At 40.1% G+C, this 23,892-nt stretch overlaps 1 protein-coding gene across 1 annotated transcript in view; it reads right to left on the bottom strand.

The window, feature by feature from the left end:
* FARP1 (FERM, ARH/RhoGEF and pleckstrin domain protein 1) overlaps positions 1–23,892 on the bottom strand; it is a 373,615-nt gene that overhangs the window by 287,658 nt on the left and 62,065 nt on the right. Inside the window, exon 2 of the mRNA XM_053665353.1 lies at positions 2,289–2,482. Within this exon, the coding sequence (XP_053521328.1) occupies positions 2,289–2,459 (171 nt within the window). The 5' untranslated portion in view covers positions 2,460–2,482. The remainder of the gene's footprint in view (positions 1–2,288; positions 2,483–23,892) is intronic.

Raw genomic sequence — 23,892 nt, forward strand, 5'->3', positions numbered from 1 at the left:
ATAATAGCATAATCAGTAAAATATATTTTTGAAAAAATAAAATGGGGTAGGGTTTATTATTAGCCTCATTTTAAAGGTGAAAAATTGAGATATAAAGAGTTTAAATACCTTGTTCAGGATAATCATAAGTTAGTAAAAGAAGATGGGATTTGAACCCAAGCAGTCAAGCTCCACCCTAATGAGTATATGAGCAAACAGGTCTGACTGATGGAAGAAAGACTCTCAGCCACTGCCTCAAGGAGTTGGCATCTGGATATAGCTGATAGGGCCTTTAAGGGTGCATATGAGTTTAGGGGGAGGGAGGTGAAAGGTTCCCTCCAGGCAGAGGAGTTACAAATACAAAGCACAGACATCAGAAATTGTCAAGTAATATAAATTTAAAAGATAAACACATATTTCTATTCTTATTTCTTAGGCAGGGAGCTCCTATATAGTTCCTAAATAGTAGCTAAGAACAGAGCCTTAACTCTGTTCCCTTGGTTTAGGGAAAGTGAAGAACTGCAACTGAATATAGTACAATGTTTCCTATAGTTCATGCACACAACAGCAGCATTTGATAGCTCTCCAGTCCAAACCACATACAGAAACACCATTTAATAGAATTTGTTGCTAGAATAGAGACTTGGGCACAGAAGTCCTTGGCAGTATGAAATAGGAAAAAATGAAACTAAATACCTCACCAAACCAGTCCAGCAATGCAGAGAAAAAACTGCCTGGGGATAAGAGAGGGCAGGCCACACATTCTAAAAGGCCTAATTCTAACAGACTGGCAGGTGCACTCTCAATTTATTTTTACAATTTCAGCAGTTCAGCAAGTTTTGTTTACCAAAATACAAAGATGTTTCCAAGGCCTTGAGAGAGATGAATTCTAAAACAAGAAAATTAGAGGTTGTTTATGATGTGCAGTAAATTGGTGGTTTTTACACATGGCTATTCCGAGGTTTATCTTTCTCTGAGACAATGATTTTTCACATTCTCTTGATAATATTCTTTGAAATGAATATATTCAGTGAATCATATCACTTAAATGATTAAATGATGACAACACCAACTTAAATTTCAGTTGCTTTAGTCAACGGTATCAAAATTTGTTTGTAAGTTGGCTGTTACAGTTCGGGAGTTATTTTATTCCCCCCAAACAATGTTAGATGTAGTGCTTAGTATTCAAGACAGAATACAAAAAATAAGAGCCCAAGTGTACTAAGAATTCTATGGACTCTGGTCCATGTAAGGAATAATGATTCTTGAGGAAAGTGCAGTCAAAGTTCTGAATAACTGGACACACACATCTGACCTTTCCTGCCTTGGGAACAAGAAATCCTCCATCTGTACATAACTGATGGTGGGTCCCTAACCTCTAGCAGGAGTTCTGTTTATGAAGGAGGATGGGGAGAAGGATGATGAGGCAGGTACTCTGAGGTAAATAGCAGAACCATGGGGGCATGGAGCTCCAAATGATGGAAGAAGCTGAGGCTGGCGGGTCCTACTTCACTGCCCAGCTCCCAGATACTTCTTTGCCCTGCCCCTGGGATAGTGGGCCTCTTCCACTCTAGAGCTGCCACACCATGGCCTTGGATCAGGATTTTTTTTATACTTTACTCCCCACAAACATGGTCATCAACTTCTCTTCTGGTATGAGAACACCCATATCGGTCTTCCATGGTCTTCTCAGGATTTTTCTTACCAGTACTTTATAGAAATAGTGCATGCACACATGCACACACACAGAGGAAACTGTCTGTAATAAGCAAATTAAACTGAGATCCAGTCACAAGACCACAATTCTCTCAAATACAAATATGTATTATAAATATGCACATACATACATATATACAGGGTTTAGCACAAAATATGCCCCTTTTTATTATTAAAATCATAAGCATGTAATTCTGTAACATAACAATATCACAGTCAAGTACACCATATGACATTTTAGGTAAAATATTTAAATTAAAACTATAAATTACTACACCATTATTACCCTACCACCACACTCAAGCAGGCCTTACTTCTGCCGAACTCTGAATACTTACATATGGAACATCAGTAAAATTCAAGTGATGTACCCACTGATATCATTATACAGGCAGTTCATGCATAATCTAAATATGAGACAGTTCAGAACTAGAGCAGGTCAGAGGAGCAAGTTGGGGGGCCAGGTAGGCTGGTGCAGAATACATAAACCTTCTTCCTGACACTTTATGTCACTGAAACTCAGGAATGAGATGAACCTCCCCATGCTGAAGGCTGCCCACACACTTGAATTAACAGATATACCCCCAACTTACTGGAACTTCAAATGCCTCCTGGGTGTCATCCAGCATCTGGATTTTGATGGACATGAGTTTTCCAGAAGGTGGTGGGGGCAGCCTCTGTCCATGTTCCAAGGTACTGATCCCCGAATTTTCTGTGGCCCCCAGTCGTGATCCTGCAGTTGGCCTCTGTTCTGTTTCTCCCATGATGAAAGTGGATTAAAGAATATCTGTAGGAAGCAGAAACAAAGAGAAATACATCAATCAGAAGAAGACCCGCTCATTTAAACCACCTAAGTAACACTTGTCATCTTTTGCCCTTCATTTTAGGAATTTCCCCAAATCACACCAGGCTCTCCATTGTCTGCACAGGAACCACACAGGGTGAGGCTTTGGTCCATTTACCAACAACATCCCCTTTAACCACTCAAGGGATGAAAATACTGATGCATATTTTATTCTTTTGCATATATTTACATATTTTATTCTTTCCTCATTTTACAGTCAGCTCTTCATTATTCATACCATAGAGTTCATTGAGTTCAAAATATTCGGTGTCTACAATAAGCCAGGCACTACTTTTTACACATTTCAAGTCTGGTGGGAAGATGATTAATGGTACCTAAGCCATATCATTAGCATCCATTAATTACTTTTTATGGACACGCTAATATACGAAATAATATAAGTATTATAAAGATAATAGATAACACACATTGTGGCTCCCAAGTTTATAACCTGGTTGAGGAAACTAAATGTACACTCACATGAACACAGGTAAAGTAATATAGGGTCTTTTGATTTCTTCTGCTTGTTTCCATGGCAATTACCTCCTAATTCATTTCTTTGCCACCATCCAAAGTTATAACCCCTTTCCCAAGTATCTATCATTGTATCAAGAGTTATTTTCCTGCACCAACAAGTGTGGCTCAGTTGGTTGGATGTTATCCTGAAAAGTGAAAGGTTGCCCATTCGATTGCCAGTCAGGACGCATGCCTGGATTGTGGGCTCGGTCCCTGGTCGACACAGAGAAGAGGAAATGGATCATTATTTCTCTCTCATATCAGTATTTTTCTCTCTCTTTCTCTTTCCCTTCCCCTCAGTCTAAAAATAAATAAAAATATTTTTTAAAGTTATTTTCCTAAAAATAAAACATAATAATCTTTTCAAATTGTCTACTCTTCTTTCATGCCACGAACCCACTTCCCACTCTGTTACTGCCTCTTTCTCCAGGTCTTTTGCACGTTTAGCTCTCTCTGTATAAATGCTTTGTACTCATTCTCCACCTGAAGCTTCTACCTTAGCTTTAAAATTCAGTTAAAATGTCTCATCCCTGACAGCAGGGCAGAGCTCAGGTTTTGCTTCCACTCTTGCTCAGCCTGGCAAGCTTCAGCACAGTGGTCAGTTCTATCTACATTTGCCATAACATCATGATAACTCTAAAGGAGAAACCAAATTTTGAATGTTCTTGGGACTTCAGCATCTACCTAGGCACAATGCCCAGCACAGAGTGGAATTCAATAATGCCTGCTTGACGACTGGATCAATCAGCCAGAACATTTATACCATGGCCAACATCATAAATGTGACCAGAGCACAAAGAAATGAGATTTCAATGTGAGATGAAGTGAGGGTTTTATTTGACAGGGGGCATCCATCATGGAAAAGGTAGGGATTCAATTCAATTCAACTCAGTCTCAGATGTCAGGTAATACTTGAAAGAAGACAAAAATACACAAGGAGAAGGCATGCCAGAATGCCAACACCACCAACAAAGCTATGGGACAGATATTAGATGCCATAAAGGAAAAAGAGTGAGAATTAATGCCAAAGAGTTAAAAATACATTTGGAAAATAATTTGGAATCAGATGATAAAGAACCTCAAACGCCCACTGAGAAATATGGTGTTTACGTTGTAGATGGTAGGTAGCCACTGGGTTAAGAATAATGACACAAAATAGGACTTTTGAAAAATGAATCTGAAAAATAATATATAATAAGGAGTGCCAAAAGAGAGATGGGATGGCAAGAGCTGGGAGCATTTACTTACAAAGCTATTGCAACGATTGTGCTTGAGGAGATAACCTGGACAGCAGCGATGAAAATGAAAAGGTGACTGTATAAAATCCACTTTTGTGAAAAAATTAACCTGATATTGTAATTGGTTAGCTACTGACAAGAGATAAAAATATAATAATGATCAGAAAATTTTAAATGAGGGAAGAGGAGAGGAAGTAGGAGGGGGAGGTATGTGTTTGATTGGAGACACTTTTCAGGGTTATAAAAGGACATGCAGTAGCCCTGGCTGGTATAGCTCAGTGGATTGAGTGCAGGCCTGAGAACCACATGGTCGAGGTTCGATTCCCAGTCAGGGCACATGCCTGGGTTGCAGCCCAGTTCCCCGTGAGGGACGCACAAGAGGCAACCATACATTGATATTTCTCTCCCTCTCTCCTTCCCTTCTCCTCTAAAGATAAATAAATAAAATCTTTAAAAATTTTTTTTAAAAAAAGGACATGCAGTAGGCTGCCAGGAAGGTGGACCTGGATGTGAACTATGGGTTCAGAATCTGCCTCAAGGTATAAGTGAAAGTCATGATGAAAGTGAAGGAAAGTCGGGGACACAGAACCAAAAGAGTAAAAATAACAAACATGCCCTGTCATGAAGTCTGTTATTTGCTGAACCCCCAAATTATGCTTAAGCCCTAACCCCCAGTAATACCAGAATGTGACTATATTTGCAGAAATTAAAAGCTGTGATTAAGTTAAAATAAGGCCATTAACATGGGTCATAATTCAATATATTGTCCTTTCAAGAAAATGAATATTGTCAGAGAAGACACCAGGGATATGAAAACACAGAGGAAAGACCATGTTAAAGACTCTGCAAGAAGGCAACCATGTGCAAGCCAAGGAGAGAGAGGCCACAGGAGAAACCAACTTTGCTGACATTTAATCTGAGACTTCTAGCCTCCAGAACTGTGAGAAAATAAATTTCTCTTAAGACAAAGTACTTGTCTGTGGCACTTTGTTATGGCAGCCTTAGCAAACTCATACAAGGCAATGGAGAAGATGGAAAAGAGGCACGGGAAGAATGACCAAGTGACACTTAGTGACAAAGAAAGCCATGGAAGGGGCATCAACGGGACACCTGTGGTCTAAGGGACAAAACTAAGGGGGCTGTGTATTACCTGCACATTTAAAAATGAGTCTCCGTTCAGCTCTTTTCTTCAGGAAAAACTAACCAGTTTGAAATCTTATTTTGTAGGTTCTTCTTGCCCAACTCATGTTCATCCTTAAGGGTCAGATTCCAGAAGTCTCCACAAAAAATTCCATATGGAAAACACTCCCTTCCTCTCAGCAAAACCTCTGACCTTCTCACCATGATACAAAGGGCTATCTATGAAGTAGCAAATCAAAAGCAATAGAGTCACCTCAAACCACCCTATAATAAAAAAGACATGTCCTTTGATCAGGCAGGAAAAGGGTCTGATCACCACATAAGAAACAGTATTTACTTACATCTCCCAACACTTTCCCCACTGTAGTAGACCACTCTGCCTAGTTTTAGGAATTGTATCTCTATCCCTTGTGGCTAAGGGCAAGAGACGACCTTTGGAATGCCAGCCGCAGGAGACAAAGCCTGTCTCTGGTAGCAAATGTTGCCTCAGTTCTTCTCCCTTCCCAGAACTTTGTCAGAAGTCAATGATGGGTAAGACCCCTCACAGCGGGGGGCAACCTAATCCAGACTCAATCACCTGGGAGGCCTTCATGGAAGGACTGGCGGGGGGGGGGGGGGACGGACGACCTGCAACAAAGAGCAATGGACTCTCACCCCTGGCCTCCCCCCCCCACTTTGTCAAAACCTGAGTCCCCATGTTCTCTGGGAGAAGCGCTTCCTGGCTCTAATCCCCTTAAGCCTAAATACCTGATGGGGAGAGGTGCAGCTCCTTGCCTTGCTAGAGCGTGTCCTGGGGAAAAAATCTGGCATCACAAAAGACTTCCTGATAAACCTATGAAATCTGCTCTGCTGAGTGCTTTCATTCATACAATAAGGGTCTGAGAGGAAATGAGTGTCTCCCAAAGTTTCTGCTACTCTCTTCCTGACACTGACTCAGACTCTGAAGCCCTCAGATCTCTGAAATGTTATCTACTGTTTGATCCTTGCTGCCCTGTATTCCTGTGTCTCACAACCCAATAAAAGGCTATGGATGAGGGCACTTGGGGGCTTTTTCTCCTCAAAGAAACTGGCCGCTGCTGGCCTTTGTCTCCCCTGAGAAACTGGCCACAGCCCACTCCTCCATCCCCAAACAGACCCAGCATGTCTCAGCCATATATTTAGTCATTCACGCATGTCTGTGGCACTGGGGAAGACTCACAGAGAAGTCGCCCCCACACCCCACCAACCTTTCACCCTAGCCTGTAAGAGATTATTGTTCAGCCTTATGCAATCCTTTAAAATTGGGGTACTATGACAAGGCATTGCTAGTTAAGGACCAGCCTTTCTGAAAATTGCTCTATTTTTTTTGAATACCCTTTTGTGATTTCACAGGTCTGTTATATAAGTACCTTTCTAATTTCTGCCGCAAATGAGGTTTTGTTTTTTTTTTTTTAAGATTTTATTTATTTGTCTTCAGAGGGGAAGGGAAAGAGAGAGGGAGAGAAATATCAATGTATGGTTGCCTCTCGTGTGTCCCCTGCTGGGAACTGGCCTGCAACTTGGGCATGTGCCCTGACTGGGAATCGAACCGCGATACTCTGGTTCACAGGCCCGCGCTCAATCCACTGAGCTACACCAGCCAGGGCCGCAAATGAGGTTTTTTAAAGAACCTAATTCTAGCCAGTTTGGTTGTGTGATCTGTGCTTTGCTTAATTCCTCCATTAGTCTTAAGAGACATGATTAGACCTTGTTCATCTATAAAGCTTAGCACAGTGCCTTATAGCAAGTAAAAAAAGAGATCATCAACATTTAGTCAATGAATCAAATCTAGATGGTAAAAATTTAGTTAATTATGAAATCAGTTGTGTTTAAAATAATCTTCACAAAACAGCTGGCGCCCCAGAAATCACTTTCCTATATGTTTTCTGTTCATTGTCTCATGGTTAAAAATATTGGGTTGGCCAAAAAGTTTGTTTGATTTTTTCCATAAGCTGGCTCTAATAGTCCTTAGTTGTCTTTAATTTCATTTGAAACAATTTTGTTAGACTGTATTGTGACAACTGTCATAACAGCATGTGTTTAAAAAGAAACTTATTAAAATTGGTGAATTTTTGTGTAGCCATTTTAATATTGAAGGTAGAAGAAAATATGCAATGTTTTTGGCATATTATGCTTTATTATTTCAAGAAAGGTAAAAATGCAACTGAAATAAAAAAAAGATTTGTGATGTGTATGGAGTAAGTACTGTGACTAATGTCAAAAGTGGTTTGTGAAGTTTTGTGCTGGAGATTTCCCATTAGATGATGATCCATGGTTGGTAGACCAGTTGAAGTTGATAACAATCAAATGGAGACATTAATTGAGAGCAATCAATGTTATACCACATGGGAGATAGCCGACATACTTAAAATAATTCAAACTGAAAACATTACTGGTGAAAATGAGAAATATCTTTTATTTTACAGAAAAAACTAAACAGACTTTTTGGCAAACCCAACAGATACAACTTCCCAAGAAAACTATGATATCGGTCCAGTTGCCTCCCCTCCCCCCATTCCCAGTTGTCTTCTTTGCTTTATTCCCTACTTTGGTGTTCACCTCTCCTTGCCTCTCCAAGCATCCTACCTCTGAACCTGCCTTCTCTGCCCTGCACACCATCAGAATGAATGGGTCCTGCCCTTCAACATTGATGCTGGACTTGGACACACTGCTTACCACTGCTCTGAGTCAGGGAAACATGGGTCTGGCTGTGGCTCTGACACCCATCCCGGGAGCTGATGAAAGGGCCTATTCTCCCATGTCACCCCAACTCAAAGGTGTTAGGGCCCGGCCCCACAAATGCGTTTTCTCCTTGTCCTACCCAAAGAGCAAGGCCCCTAATCCCCTAAACTAAATCCTGTCTCTCCCTCTGGCCCAAGATCTCCAGATGAATATTGTTATTTTAAGCACCTTTAAAAACACTGATTTAGTGATTCACAGATACTTGCTACTTTAACTTACTTTTTCTTTAGTCTTTGAAGGACTTCATTCATGCCTATATTATCTCTACTTCTTGATATTAATGTTTAAACAAAGTATATCACACTTTATTTTGCTTTCATACTTGTATGCAGACTGTTGCTATACATGGAAAGTACTGTTTAATTCAAATATAAATCCAGCCAAGAGTTCTGAGTTGAGCATCCTAAGAATGTCAATGAAATATCTGAGGAACACTGGTGAAGTCATAAGTAAGTAACCATAATGGATGCTTGATATTAAACTACTGAGTTCATAACTAGAAGTCTAACAAACCTAAAAGCCTCCTGTGTATAAATATCAAGCCATGCTCTATTCTGATTTTTACCTCCATAACTTCTGACTTCTGACTGCCTTAAGCAAGAGTCAGAGTAAAGGAAATTAGTATTTCTTTTCTTGTGATACACTGTACTAACATGATCATTCCAGACCAAAAATAAAAAACTATTTGTAAAACTACTTTATTCTTTAGATCTATGTGAAAAGTTAGTTAAAAGGAAATAGTAGCTAAAACAAAAGTAATAATATTTTCATTGGCAGAGAAAAGATAAAAAACCAGAGTTAGAGTTGTCTTGTCATAGTGTACTGGCTTAAAGACTTCCTCTTGGGCACACACACAAATGCAACTCTATCACTGAGGAATGTAGACAAAGATACTTGCAATCCTGAACCACAAAATGTGACAAAGAGGTGCCCAAACTGCACTGAAAGTCAGAGAGAGAAGAGGAAAATGCTTTAAGAGGCTGTCCATGCCTGCAGAGCCACACTCCCCAATAAGTAGAACACTCTTAGCAACAAACCCAGCAACAGCTTTTTGGGAACAAGGGGAACAGATATACAGATTAGCACTAAACGCTTCACTGGATGCATTGTGGTGGGAAATCTCCAGAAGCACTCAACTTGGACTTGAATGAGAAATTACACAGCCAAGCCATATTTGCAGGAAGCAATCTATTTGCTAAGGCAAGGTGAAAAAAGATAAAGACAGCATTGGAAATAATGTCAGGTCTCAGCAACTAAGAGAAAAACAAAGGTTAAAAATATTACCTGTACATACACACACCCTGCTCAGGTCACCAGAATTTCTACTAGCATAGGACTCACAGGAAGCTCCTGCAAACAGCAACTTCATAAAAACTTACCTGGTAATAAAAAGTGATGTTTACAAAGATATGCTATAAGAGAGAGAAAAATGAGAATGAAAGGCAGAAGAACACCCACAAAAGAAACGTTACGTGCAGATCAAAATTTTGCACAAACGTATTGTCACATATTAACAAAGCACTAAGATAACCAATTCTACAAATAAAACATAAGAAAATTTAAAAGATTTCAGGGAAGTTATGGAAAAACATGAGAAGGAAATAAAGTAGGAGGGCAGACCTGAGAGAGGAAAAAAAGGAAGAATGAGTAAAAAATATCTCTGCTATAAACTTAATGTTTGCGCCTTGCCCCCAAATCTGTATTTTAAAACTGAATCCCCAATGTGAATGGTATTAAGAGGTAGAGTCTTGGGAAGGGGAGCCCTTATTAATGGGATTAGTATCTTTATAAAAATAGGCCCCAGCCCTGACCAGTATGGCTCAACTGGCTGGGCATAAGTCATCCTATAAAGTGTCAGTTCTCCAGTTCCCAGTCTGGGCACATGGCTGAGTTGTGGATGCGGGCTCCCCCCCCCCACCGTAGGGTCCCGGGGGAAAGGCAATCAATTCATGTTTCTCTCTCACATAGATGTTTCTCACTCTCTTTCTCCCTCTCTTCCCCCTCTCTAAAAATAAACGAAAAAAAAATTTTAAAAGAGTCCCCAAAGAGTTCTTTTGTCCCTTCCACCATGTGAAGACAAAATGAAAAAACAGCCAGCCATCTATGAACAGGAAAAGGGACCTCACAAGACACTGAAGCCACTAGCCATTGATCTTAAATTTCCCAGCCTCCAGAACTATAAGAAGTAAATTTCTGTTGTTTTTAATTCTTCTTGTTTACGATGTTTTATTATAGCAACCCAATCAGCTTAAGATAATCATCAAAATTAAACTAGCTAAAAAATATGCACTGGTGAAACTATGAGGGTTTTCAGGGGAAATACTGAAAAATATTAAAACAAGGCTTTTGGTCAACACAGTGACATAGGCAGACATGGCTTGTCTCTTTGCCAACCACATCAAAATTACAACTAAAATAGAAAACAACTGTCACTCAGGAACGTCAGAAATTGACTTGAATGGAAATCTGACAACTACGAAACTGAAGTAACTATATCCATCCAGACTGGTAGGAGGGGTGCAGACACAGAATGGACTGGCCCCACACCCATGTGGATAAAAATTTGGGAGGGATATATTGGGAGCAAGGAGTCCCAGGCCCAAACCAGGCCCCCCAGTCCAGGATTCCAGTGCCAGGAAGATAAATCCCCACAACTTCTGGGTATGAAAACCAGCTGGGATTGAGTTAGTAGAGGAGGTTGCTGGAGGCCTAAGCAGTTCCTCTTGGGGAACCCACAAATGGACTCACCTTCTCAGACTCTCCCTCTGAGCCCCAGCACCAGGGTGGCAGTTTGAAGGGCACCAGTGGTATACAGGAAGAGACTGAAGTGTGGCATCAAGGTGGGCAGAGGCCATTATCCCTTTGCTTATTAGCTCAAAGCCAGTAGGCTAGTGCCATCTCTGAGACTCCATCAACCTGGCTAACACTGTGTGACCCACCTAGAAGATCCACAGAAGCTCTACCCCACCCAATTAACCAGCCCACCCAAGCTGCTTTTCCATAAGAATGGCTGGTCTTATCTCCTAAATCCTGTAAAACAAGCAACAGCTGGCTTCAGTGAGCCCTAGTGGCAGCCAGATTAGAGTCACAGCTTGGCTTTCGCAGGGAATCTCCAAGCCCAGCGCAAGCAGCAGCCATCACAGACTACTTTACAGCTCAGGCAGGGTGCAGTGGGCAAAACAAAGGTATGGGCTAACCTTGGCTAGCACGACCCAGGAAACCCCAGGGACACTATACCCAGTGGATAGCTACAGCCCATGTAGGAGCACCACCATCCTGTCCTTGCACAGCCAATCCTCCACGAAGGGTGGAGGTTGGTGGTCAGTGGTCACAGACAGTCCTTGCACCTCACTAGCTGGGGTAAAGCCCTCCTATTGACCCACCAACAGCAACTAAGGCTCAACTACAAGAGGAGGGTATACTCAGCCCACATGAAGGGTGCATCTTGAGTACCCAGCTTGGGTGAGACGGGAGGCTGTGCCACTAGACCCTACAGGACACCTACTACATTAGGCCACACTTCCAAGACATGGAGTTGAAGCATCTCTACCTAACACATGGAAACAAACTCAGGGAGGCTGCCAAAATAAGAAGACAAAGAGACTCAAATGAAAGAATAGATCAAAACTCCAGAAAAGGAACTAAACAAAGTAGAGATAAGCAATCTACCAAATGCAGAGTTCAAAACACTGGTTATAAGGATGCTCAGGGAAATTAGTGAGGACCTCAATAGCATAAAAAAGACCCCAGTCAGAAGTGAAGGATACACTAGGTCCTGGCAGGTGTGGCTCAGTGGATTGAGTGCTGGCCTGCAAGCCAAAGGGTCACTGGTTTAATTCCCAGTCAGGGCACAAGCCTTGATTACAGGCCAGATCCCCAGAAGGGGACATGCAAGAGGCAACCACACACTGATGCTCCTATCCCTCTCTCTCTCCCTTCCCCTCTCTCTAAAAACAAATAAATAATAAAATCTTTTACAAAATTATAAAAAGAAATGAAGGGAACATTAATTGAAATAAAGAACAATCTACAGGGAAAAAAATAGTAGAATGGATGAAGCTGAGAATAAAATCAATGACTTAGAACATAAGGAAGCAAAAAACAACCATGCAGAACAACAAGGAGAAAAAAGAATCCAAAAAAATGAAGATCATATAAACTGCCTCTCGGACAACTTTAGGAGGTCCAATATTTGCCCCATATGCAGTGCCAGAAGGAGAAGAGAAAGAGCAAGAAACTGGAATCTATCGGCAAAAAACAGTGAAAGAAAACTTCCCTAATTTGGTGAAGGAAATAGACATGCAAGTCCAGGAGGCAGAGAGAATCCCAATTATGATGGATGCAAAGAAGCCCACTCCAAGACACAGCATTATTAAAATGCCAAAGGTTAAAGATAAAGAGAGACTCTTAACAGCAAGAGATAAGAAGTTAGTTACTGCAATGATACCAAAGGGGAGAAGGTGGATAGAAAGGGTGAAGAGGTGAGGGGATTAAGAAGTACAAATAGGTAGTTACAAAATAGCCATGGCAATGTGAAGTACAGTATAGGAAATGGAGTAGCCGAAGAGCTTAACACAAATGACCATGCACATGAAAAATGGTGGGAGACTGCCTGAAGGAGTAGGGAACACTGGGTGGAGGGGGGCTAAGAGGGAAACATCAGGACAACTAATTTTTGGCCTAATCAATAAAATATAATTAAACAAGAAAATATTAAACTGATAGAAAAATGATAAATATGGAAAGACATGGAAAAATAGGAGATCCAACATATCCACAATTGGTATCCCTAAAGAAAAAAAATTAAATGAATAAGAAAAAAATTTAAGGTATAATTCTAGATAACATTTTGGAAATAAAAGATGATTTTCCATAATAAATGAACATACCATATCCCAGAAATAACTAACATAAAATGATGAACACCAAGATATTTCCTGTGTCATCACTGATCTTCAAAAATTAAAAAGGAATCATTTGGGCACTGAGAGAAAATGTTAAAAAAAATATGAGGGAACAAAAGTTCAGACTTATTCACAGCAACATTCAATGCCTAAATGTCAGCAAAGAAGTAACAGAGGAATCAAATTCAGCTGAATTTTCATTCAAATATAATAGCCAAATATGTTAAGTAGTCGAGAACTCAGAAAAATATTACCCTACCTCCCCTAAAGGATAAAATTCAGCAGAACAAGAAGTGGTAAAAGTAAGCAAAAGTAAGTGGTAAAACAATGGAAAATGATTACTGGTAAATTTCCATTTATACTGTAAGAGGAGGACTAAAATAATTATAATAGCTGCAGAATATTATAGCAAGGAAGACTAAAATAATGATCATAGCTGCAGAATACTGTAAGTCCTGACAATTAGCAACAATAGAACTAAAAATTGGCAGGGGAAGGAGTAGAGGTGGTCAGAGGCACTGTAAGTTAACTATTAGCACACATTTTTAAATTAATAATAAAAAGAAAATTCAAATCTCCAAAGATAAACAAATGGTTAGTAAGCACACAAAAAGATGTAGAACACTGTTCCTTAGTCATTAGGAAATGCAAATTACATCCACAATGAGACAATATTTCACACCCACTGAATGAACACTAACACTATTATTGGGAATGTGAAAAAACTGGAATTCTCATACATGCTGGTGGCTGGTGGCAATATAAAATGGTACACACACTTTGGTGAACGAACATACTGGTAGTTTTTAAAAAATTAAATCAAAGCCCTGACCAGAGTAGCTCAGTTGGTTGGGCATCCTCTCACAAGGTCACCAGTTTAATTCCCAGTCAGACAACATGCCTGGGTTCAATCCCAGGTCAGAGAGCATATGAGAGGCAACTAATCAGTGTTTCTCTCTAACATCAGTGTTCTCTCCCTACTTTTCTCCCTCCCTCCCCCCTTGTTTAAAAATAAATAAATAAATAAATCTTTTTAAAAAATGTAAACACAAATTTAGCACACAACCCAGGGGCTGGGTTTGGGTTGGGTTTTCCTAGTGACTCAGCAATTCCACTCCTAGGTATCATGCTAAGATGAATGAAACTAATGTCCACAAAAAGACTTGTATGGATGCAGGTGTGCACAGCTAAAAATTACCAACAAGTGGAAATAACACGAATGTTCATCAACTGGTGAATGAATAAACAAAAAGTGGTATATCCATACAAGTGTGGCAGAAAAGGGGCCACATGCAAAATCTGACAAGCTCAGGGGAGGCCCATATGGCAGCCTTATAAACTCAGAGTCCTAAAGTAACCAGATAGGATGGTCTAAAATTAAAACTTCCTAAATAAAAGCAGGTAATGGCAGCTAGTCATGTCCTAGGCAGGTATGTTTTCCTAACAAAGGTCAATCTTTACCTTACCTGAGCCTGTCTGTTGTCTTTTTGCATCTATGATAACATACCTTTGGAATGTCACATTTCCCTTTTCCAGATCCCTCAAAGCCCAGGCACCACACCAGGGAGAGACCACAAATCCCCACATTGTTATCATTATCGTGTTAATTACTGACTATTAACTATCCCTATTCCCACCTATATAAAAGTATCTATCATTTCACTTTTCATCCAGTTCCAGAGGTTCCCCCACTTTGCTTTTTCCCACCTCTCTAATCTATCATTAGTGGATTTCTTGTAACCCCCTTACACCTCCTCTTTTGATTGTAATGTATAAAATGAGATGTTAAACTGCAATTTTCCAGAGTTTTGCTTCTCGGCAATTGTCATCAGTTTGGCTCAAATAAACAATAGTTCTCTCTCTATGGGTCTGAATGTTTCTTACATTGACACAAGGAACTATTATTTATCAACAAAAAGAAATGAAACAATGATACATGTTACAACATAGATAACCTCAAAAAACTTTGTTAAATGAAAGGAGCCAGATGCAAAAGAATACATAGAATATGATCCTACTGATCTGTAGAGACAGAAAATAGGTGCCTGGGGTTAAGGACAGGAGCTGGGACTAATAGCAAAGGGCCAAAGGCATGGAGATCTTTTGAAGGGTAATGGAAATGTTCTGAAACTACATTGTGGTGAAACTAGATTGTCACACAACTCTAAATTTACTAAAAACCTTTGAATTGTAAACTTAAAACAAATAGGTAGTTCCAAAATAGCCTTTGAATTGTATACTTAAAACAAATAGGTAGTTACATATCATAACTTTATGATATGTAAATGAACACACACACATGAATATTCTTATGAACACACAAAACCTCTGTGAAAGGACAAAGACGTAAGTAGTAGGAAAGCTGGCTCCACTGAGGCAACCAGTCTGGTGAAGGACAGGAGTGAGAGTGACCTAAAACTTGGCTGTCGTTGTACACATTTTGGACCTTTTAAATCTTTTATCATATTACATATTACCTATTAAAAGTAAACAATTTTATAAAATGAATAAATCTACTAAGAACATCTTGCCAGGTACCCCAACCCCATTTAGAGAATGAAATCTAGTTAAGATGAAATCACACTAAAGAGTTACAACTATCAAAATAGGCTGACCAAGAAGAACTCTTGACAAGAGTTTTCCCTCCTGTTTTAAATATAAGCCACTTAAAAATACTAGGTAAAGAAAAATTCATAGAAAGTGTTTATTCACAGGAGAAGAGAAGCTCACAAGATAGACTGGTAGGAAGCTACAGGGCTGGACTCTACAGCCACGAAAGCACTTCTAATTGCCCCATATAGAGCATGAAGGATCATGAATTTGCCATTTTGTGGGGACAAAAAATCAGCTATGTCAGACATCCAGGAAAGCAAAGGGTGAAAGGTGTGTGATTCCTACCAGTTCCATTCAAATTTGCCTCTTCCCTTGGGAGCCACACACTACCTGGTTACAAAGCTATCTTGTGTTCCTGTCCCTCATGAAGTCAAAGACCAGGAGGTGACTGTGGGGATGGGAGGGAGAAGATAAGGGAGGATATAACCCCAGAAGAGCTGGCTGTAAGGCAGTCTTAAGAGCATAAGCAGCCAAGTTTGGCTTTTCCACAAGGACTTTAGATAAGGGATTTTGAGCAAGTTCAAAAACAGCTAGCTGTGTGGACAGATTTGCTTATTTCAAAAATGTCTGTGAGCAAAAGAAGCAACTGCAGATCAGCAGTTTTACATCAACCAGACACTTCAAACAGGCCAGAGACTGTTTGACCTGTTTGATCATTTGGGAGACCAGGATACTATTTACAAGTAGGTGCCCTATTGCAGATGCAAAGTAAAGAGAACTGAACTGTGGCAGCCACATAAAGATTATTCCTTCACTGTCTTTCCTCTCTGTTCCTAGAAAATAAAATTAAATTAAACAGACTATTTTAAATGCCCCTTAACAAATCTCTGGAAATTCCAAGCAAAAAAAGAAATTTTCTCTTTTCACAGAGGTTATTTCAAAAGTTTACTTTTAACCATATCCCTTTTCTACTAAAAAACTTGAGTATAATAAAAACCAAGTTAAATGTGAAAATTTCCAGTAAGGCATTTCAATAGTTTGCCCTGATTTCTCCCCTTGTAAACTGTTTGCTAATCCACCTGGACTCTGCTGTTTAGCACACCTGCATTTTCCTAGTGCTGTGCTGTTGATACTGTTTCTTTGTAGGGTAAGTAGAGGCGATCTGGCTTCCTTACCCAGGTGTCTGGGTAACTAAGGGAAGCAGTGTTCCCATAGCCTTGGAGGGGCCTGATAACTAGTGTTCTTACAGCCTTCAGACTGGGTCCAATAAACTGTTCCCATAACATGAAGTGAGCTCGCACGCGCAAAATTATGTAATGTTCTGGCATCTTGCCAGCTTTCCCCCTCTCTAGTACTTAAACAAGTAGGGGCTCTCTGCAGGCAGTGATGATGACAGACATGCGAGGGCACAGGTGCCACAATGGGTGACATGCTGGGGAGCAGGGGCCATGACATGAGACATGCAGATAGACATGCAGCTTGCAGTGTGCGTGGCTCACCCACCCATGAATAAAGGCATGCCAGACATCCCAACCTCTCTGTGAATATTTTTTTGTCTGCACAAATACCATGAACCTGCCTGGCTTTGAAGGGTGGCAACATATTCTTCCTCCCAAAATACTGTCTTGTCTACCTGGCTCTAAGGGCATCTCCTCCAGAAAGCCCTTCTTTATCTATTCTTTAAATGGTGGGCTGGGGGAGCGGATCCAGGGGTAGTGGGAACAGCTCGCTTTATTCTCCTTAAAGTTTTGTGTGTCTTTCGGCTTGTATTTATTTCATTTGCTCTCCAGGCCTTTCTCCCCTTTTCCTGCACTGTCAACTAGATGTCAAGTCCAGAATGGTAGGAATAGTACTATCTATATAACCTAGAAATGTGATGTGCTCTTCTTGTTTTATTTCAAGAGACAGCCCTAGCCTCACACCTAGGGACTTATAAGAATTTCAGGCAATCCTGTATCCATTCTAGCCATTATGTTATTTGCCTAGAAAACAGAAAAAGTCAACCATATACAGCAGGCTAATAAATATAATAGGGCTTCTTAAAATGTGCTTGAAACTCAGCTAGCAGCATCAGCATCATCTGGGAGCTTGTCAGAAATGCTAATTTTTTAAGAAAGGCTGGGCCCAGCACCTAGGTTGCAATAAGCCTTGCAGGGGTTCTGATGCAGGTTCCACAGCCTGAGAACAGGTGCCCAATGACAAACAGCTAACATAGGTAAATCCAACTGACACACTTCGAGTATCTATTTGGTTAGATAACTTCAAAAAAAATCTCTACTCCACGTTTTACTTGTACATCAAATGTAGTGAGTGTCTCATTTTTTCAACAGCTCCTGGTAAGAAAAATTGGCATTCCTTTTTTAATCAAATTTTAACCTATATTCTAACCTTGTTCTAAAAATGCTTTGTAAAAATCAATAAAAACAATTTAAGTGAAAATATAATACTTTTGTTTGTATTTTCACTGATTTGGTAAGCATTTTACCTCAATTAAATAAATAGGCAAAGACAAAAATGTGTAGAATGGAGGTGGAAGTAAAAGGTGCTGTTAAGAGAAGGCTCCTTTATCCAAGTAGAAAAAAAATCAGAAAACCAGAAAGAAATCTCCAATTTTAATGTTAATTTCTTGATAATTCTGAGAGTGAAAATTTCAACATTAGCTCCCCCGCTCTATTACATCTTTAAGTGAAAGTCCAGGGTAATAAACAAAATGTAAGGAGACAGGTGGTCTTCTTGAAGACAAGAAACCAGGCTGTGAAACCAGGAAAGTTGGTGTTCATGCTGCCTGTCACTACTAGAACCAAAAAGTAGAGACAAGGATTGAATTTTTACAGGCACTTTAATCAAATGCCAGCAATCTGAGAAGATAGCAGGTTATGCCATCTTAACAACTCATCTCAAGCTTACCTTTTCTGTAAGGAGAAGAAAAGGGTAAGAAAGGAGTCTGAAACTCAGGAAAAAAAGTTACTCAGATACCATCTTGACCACCTGCAGTCTCCCTGGAGGACTTGAGGTTGAATTGCTTACAGGCCTCCTGGAGTCAGGGCAGGTCCTGTCATACATTCCAAGTCCTGGAACACCAGCTTTCTATATGCATTAATCACTAAGCCTATTAACTACACCAAAGCTAAAGAATTTGAACTCTTGAGTTCCCCCATCATTCCCTACTGTTAGCCTTTAACTATCTTAATTTCTATGAGATTAGTTTCACATGGAAGTAATCATTTTGCTGATAAGCATGTATCTTACTTAGCATTAGATAGTCTCAATAGGGGGTTTATGAATATGATAAGTTAGAGAACCACATACAGAGGCTTACTGTATGCAACAAGCTATGATACTGAAAAAGGTAAAAAGAATGAAAGCAACAAATGCCTCTCTTAGACCACCAATAAATACTAGGCAGCTAGGAGGTTAGTTTAGATTAAGCCAATACCAAAGAATCCTGTTATTTTCATTTTAAAGGAATAAGTTGTCCATAACATGGGATTAAACAGTAAGTAATGAAAAAAGTATGTCAGTAATTTTGAAAGATGACTTTCAGGTCTTCTTGCAGTTTGGTGACCGATTGTTCTTCCGGTGCTTTTTTTACTCTGGTGTGATGAATCCAAGGTTTTATTCCTGCCAATTTCACCATGGTTAGGGTGATGAGGAGTACGTCCCAAGGTTGTATCCACTTTTCGTCCAGTTGGCTCATTTGGGATCCTGTCTTCTATGTCTTGAGTAGCACCTTATCTCTAGGCTCAAAGGAATGTAGTGACCCTATGAGGAAGAGGTCTCTAATACAAACAAGGTCATTAATTAAAGCTAAGGTTTCAGTTAAATGTTGTACATAGTTCTTTACCTTCACCTCCAGACATATTTCCCATGTGAATCACAGCCTGAAATGGTCACCTGTACACAATTTCATAACGACTCAACTGAATCCATTTCCGAGGAGCCACCATTATCCTGAGCAGGGCAATAGGTAAAATTTAATCCCAATGGAGATGAGTTTCTTGACACAGTTTGGCTATATTTTTCTTTAAGGTGTGGGTCCTCTTTTCTACTTTCCTAGAAACCTGAGGTCTCCATGTCATGTGGAGTCTCCACTTGATTCCTAAAAACTGATTAACTTTCTGTGTAATTTCTGAATCAAAAGCAGGTCCATTATCACTCTGGATGCTGCCAGGTAGGCCAAAGTACGGAATTACTTCCTTCAGTAGGATTTTCACGACCTCCAAGGACTTCTCAGTTCTAGCATGATAGGTTTCTACCCATCCTGAAAAGGTATCAACAAAGACTAACAAACATTCCATCCTCAGATCCATGGAATCTGGGTTTCTGCAAATCCTCAAACGGGCTCAGTCCTTGGTATTATTTCACTTCTTTCTTTTCATAGGGATGTATCTTGTGGTTGTTCTTCTGCCACACAATACATCTAGCTATTACTTTTCATATGGCTTTAGAAATTCCAGGACCTGTGACCCACGGTTTAATATAGGCAGTTCATGAATCCCTTCCATAGTGAGTAGCTTTATGCAAATGCTTCATGATTGGCTCTAGTAAATGTTCAGCAAACAGCACAAATCATTTCTTATTCTTTCTCCATCTTCTACTGGGACCTCTTCATCACAACAGCAGCTCTTAGCTTTCTCTAAGTCTGCAGTCAAATATTCAGGGTAGCATTGTGACAAGTATATAACAGATACCCAAGGCATTGCAAATGTTCCTTTAGCAGTCTCTTTCACTGCTCAATCGGCCAGACTGCTTCCTTTGGCCATTTCAGTGTCCTGTTTCTGATGCCCGGAGGAATACATAATTGCCACCTATAAAGGTACCTGGACAGCTTCTAATAATTTTAAAATTTCTGCTGCATGCTTAAGTTTCCTTTTTCATGGAGGTTCATAGTCCTCTTTCCTTCCAGATGGAACCATGTGTGTGCAAAAATTAGGTATATGCATTCACTCTCTTTTCATGGAACTATTTCAATGTCCTAGTCAATGCAATTGGTTCAGCTTTCTGAGCAGAGGTTTCTGACGGTAAGGCCTTGGCCTCTACTGTCCTTCCAAAGTCACAACTGTATACCCAGCCTTTCTGTTTCCTTTGTCATTGTAACTGCTTCCATCTGCACACAGAGTCCAGTGTACTTCCAAAGGACGGTCCTGGAAATCAGTTCTGCTAGGATAAATTTCATCAATTACCTCAGCACGGTCATGCATTAGAGTAGCCAAGCCAGGCTCAGGGAGAAGAGAGGCAGGATTAACTTACAGTCTTGAGAGAGACATTGGAATTATTAAGAATTGCTTGGGCCCTGGCTGGTGTAGCTCAGTGGATTGAGCACGGGCCTGCAAACCAGACAATTGCAGTTCGATTCCCAGTCAGGGCACTTACCGGGGTTGCAGGCCAGTTCTCTGCAGGACAGTTCCCAGCAGGGGACGCACTAGAGGCAACCATACATTGATGTTTCTCTCCCTCCCTTCCCTTCCCCTCTAAAGATAAATAAATAAAATCTTTAAAAAAAAAAAGAATTGATTGGTACCTGCCCATTCTTCCAGCAGTGAGCCACGGACTTCCTTTTTGCTCTACAGTCTCAACACTTGGTGCGATGCATAAAAGGTGATAGACTGTCCCAAAGAAAACTTTTCAGGTTCCTGTAAAAGCTCAAAGGTGGCTGCCACAGCTCTCAAGCAGGCTGGCATCCTTAAACAGCATGATCTAATTTGACAATTATGTGATGGCTTCCAGAATGTTACTAAGCATTTGTGTGAGGACGTCTACAGCAATTCCCTGCCTTTCATGAACATATCATTGAAAGGCCTTCAATAGGTTTGGAAGCCCCAAGGCTGGTACAGAAGCCAGGTGCATCTTCAGCGACTCAAAAGCCAAAGTACACTCCTTCATCCATGCTAAAGTGCTATATTTTGGTCCTTTCAGAACTTCATACAATGATTTAGCAATGAGCCAAGATTGGAATCCAAATGCAGTAATTGCCCACCATGCCCAGGAATCCTCTTTACTGTTTCCTGGCACTGGGAACTCTCATTTGCATTATGGTTTCTTTTTGCTTTCCAGTAAGACTCTTTTGCCAGATTCAAGCAGGAACCCAAGAAAACTTACTCCTTTATGGCAAATCTATGCCTTCTGTGCTGATACTTTATAGCCAAAAGATGCCAGATGGTTCAAGGTAGCTATAGTATTAAACATTACTGAAATGATGTCACTGTAATTAAGATGTCATCTACATAATGTAACAGACTTCCTCCTTCTAGGTTTAGATCCTTTAAGTACATAGCTGTGCCATGTACTGTCCACATAAGCTCACTACTGAAGGGAAATTTAATTTCATGACCCACCAAAAATACCGACCTCTAACTGTAGACATACTTTTCATTGGAATAACTATTGTAATCATACCCTTACACGATGAATAAAAATTCAAAGAGGTATATACAGTTTGGGAGTGTGAAATGGTAATTTACATGTGGCACTCACAAAAGATAGGCTTTTCGGTAAAAGGAGCTGCTTCCTTGCTTTACCCCTTCTGGGCCAAATCATTTCTGAGTCATCAGATGTGTCTACTGCTTCACTCCTTTCACTATTCATGCTACTATCATCACAGGGACTTCCTGTAATGCCAAACTTTGAAATGGTGATGGATAGGGCAAAATAAGAATGCCTAAATCCACACTGGGGATTTAGGCATTTTAATGACTGTAAAGGCTCATTAATAGGTAAATTATACCTACAAATACCATATGGTTCTGACAGTAATGCTAAATCCTTCTCAATAGACAATTGGTAAAGACTTTTTAAAAAAAGGAACATGAATAGAGGAGTCGTGGGCATGGCCAACCAGGCAGGGATTGGATATAAGAGTGGGTGGGGATTGGGGGCGTGGGTCAGGGGAAAACAATGGGGGAAACGGCAAGACAACTATAACTGAACAACACTAAAAAAAGAAGATATATAAAGAAGTAAAAAAAAACAATCTTTACAAATTGATGACAAATTAGATGTGGCTAAAGATGGAGTTATGGACAAATCCAGAACTTTGACACAAGTAAGCAACAGGATAAGAAAGTGCCGAGAGGTCCAAATTGTGGCTGACTGAAGGTCACTGTGGGGCATGAAGGATGCCATGTAATATTCCAAAAGTCATGATCTCCATTTCCTCAACACTGGCCCTTCCTCAGCCCCTTACTATGTCCTCTCAAGTGCTTTCTCCAAAATTTCACATTGGTAAGGTGAGCATAAAGCCTGAGGTTCTAGAAAGTGACTTTGTAAGTCATCCACACATAAAAGTGAGGTGACACTATAACAGACGTCACCTTGGAGAGGCCGGAAATAGAACAAAAATAAAGTACCAAGATGGCAGCCTGAAGCTCATGACATCATGCATGCGTGGGAGGAAGAAGTAGAATCAGTGAAGGAATCGGAGTCTCAGAGTTAGAAAGACTTTGGGAGAACATCTATGACAACTTTCTCCCTGATGAATGAATCCTAAATTTATAAAAGACGGAGCCCGACAATCATTGTAAAGTCATAGCAGAAAATCAAGGAGGCAACAGCATCGAGAACCAGAGGCTGAACCACAATGTTGAATGCTGTGGGGGCAATAAATAAGGAAATAGGATTAAGAAAAGTTTGTTCATTTGGTCCAGTATGATTGGGTAATCAGTTGTATGCAGAGAGATTCAACTGAGAAACGGAGGCAGAAGCCAGACTCATTATCAGTAATACAGATAGCAAAAATATTTTTAACAGACTTTAGTTTTTACAGCAGTTTTTATGTTTCCAAGAAAATACAAAGTTCCTAAATATTGTCTTTCTCCCCACACAATTTTCCCATTCACATCTTGCATTTTTTACAACTGGTGGACCTATCGTGACACATTATTATTAAGTCAATTCCATAGTTTATATTAGGGTTCATTCTTTGTGTTGCACAGTACTGTGGGTTTTGACAAATGCAAAATGTCAGGCATCTACCATTATAACATCATAAAGAATAATTGCACTGCCCCTAAAAATCTCCTGTTCTCCATCTACTTATCCCTGCTCTTTTGTCCCATCTTGTCTCAACAGCCACTGATCATTTTACTGTCTGTATAGTTTTGCCTTTGGCATAAAGTCATAGTTGAAATCACACAGTATACCATTTTTTTCAGACTGGCTTAAAACCATTATTTAAGATTCCTTCATGGTTTTTCATGACTGGACAGCTCATTTCTTCCTATCACTAAAGAATATTCCATTGTCT

This window comes from Artibeus jamaicensis, unplaced genomic scaffold (genome assembly GCF_021234435.1).
Source record: "Artibeus jamaicensis isolate MK-2021 breed Jamaican fruit bat unplaced genomic scaffold, CSHL_Jam_final contig_410, whole genome shotgun sequence".
Lineage (NCBI taxonomy): Eukaryota > Metazoa > Chordata > Mammalia > Chiroptera > Phyllostomidae > Artibeus > Artibeus jamaicensis.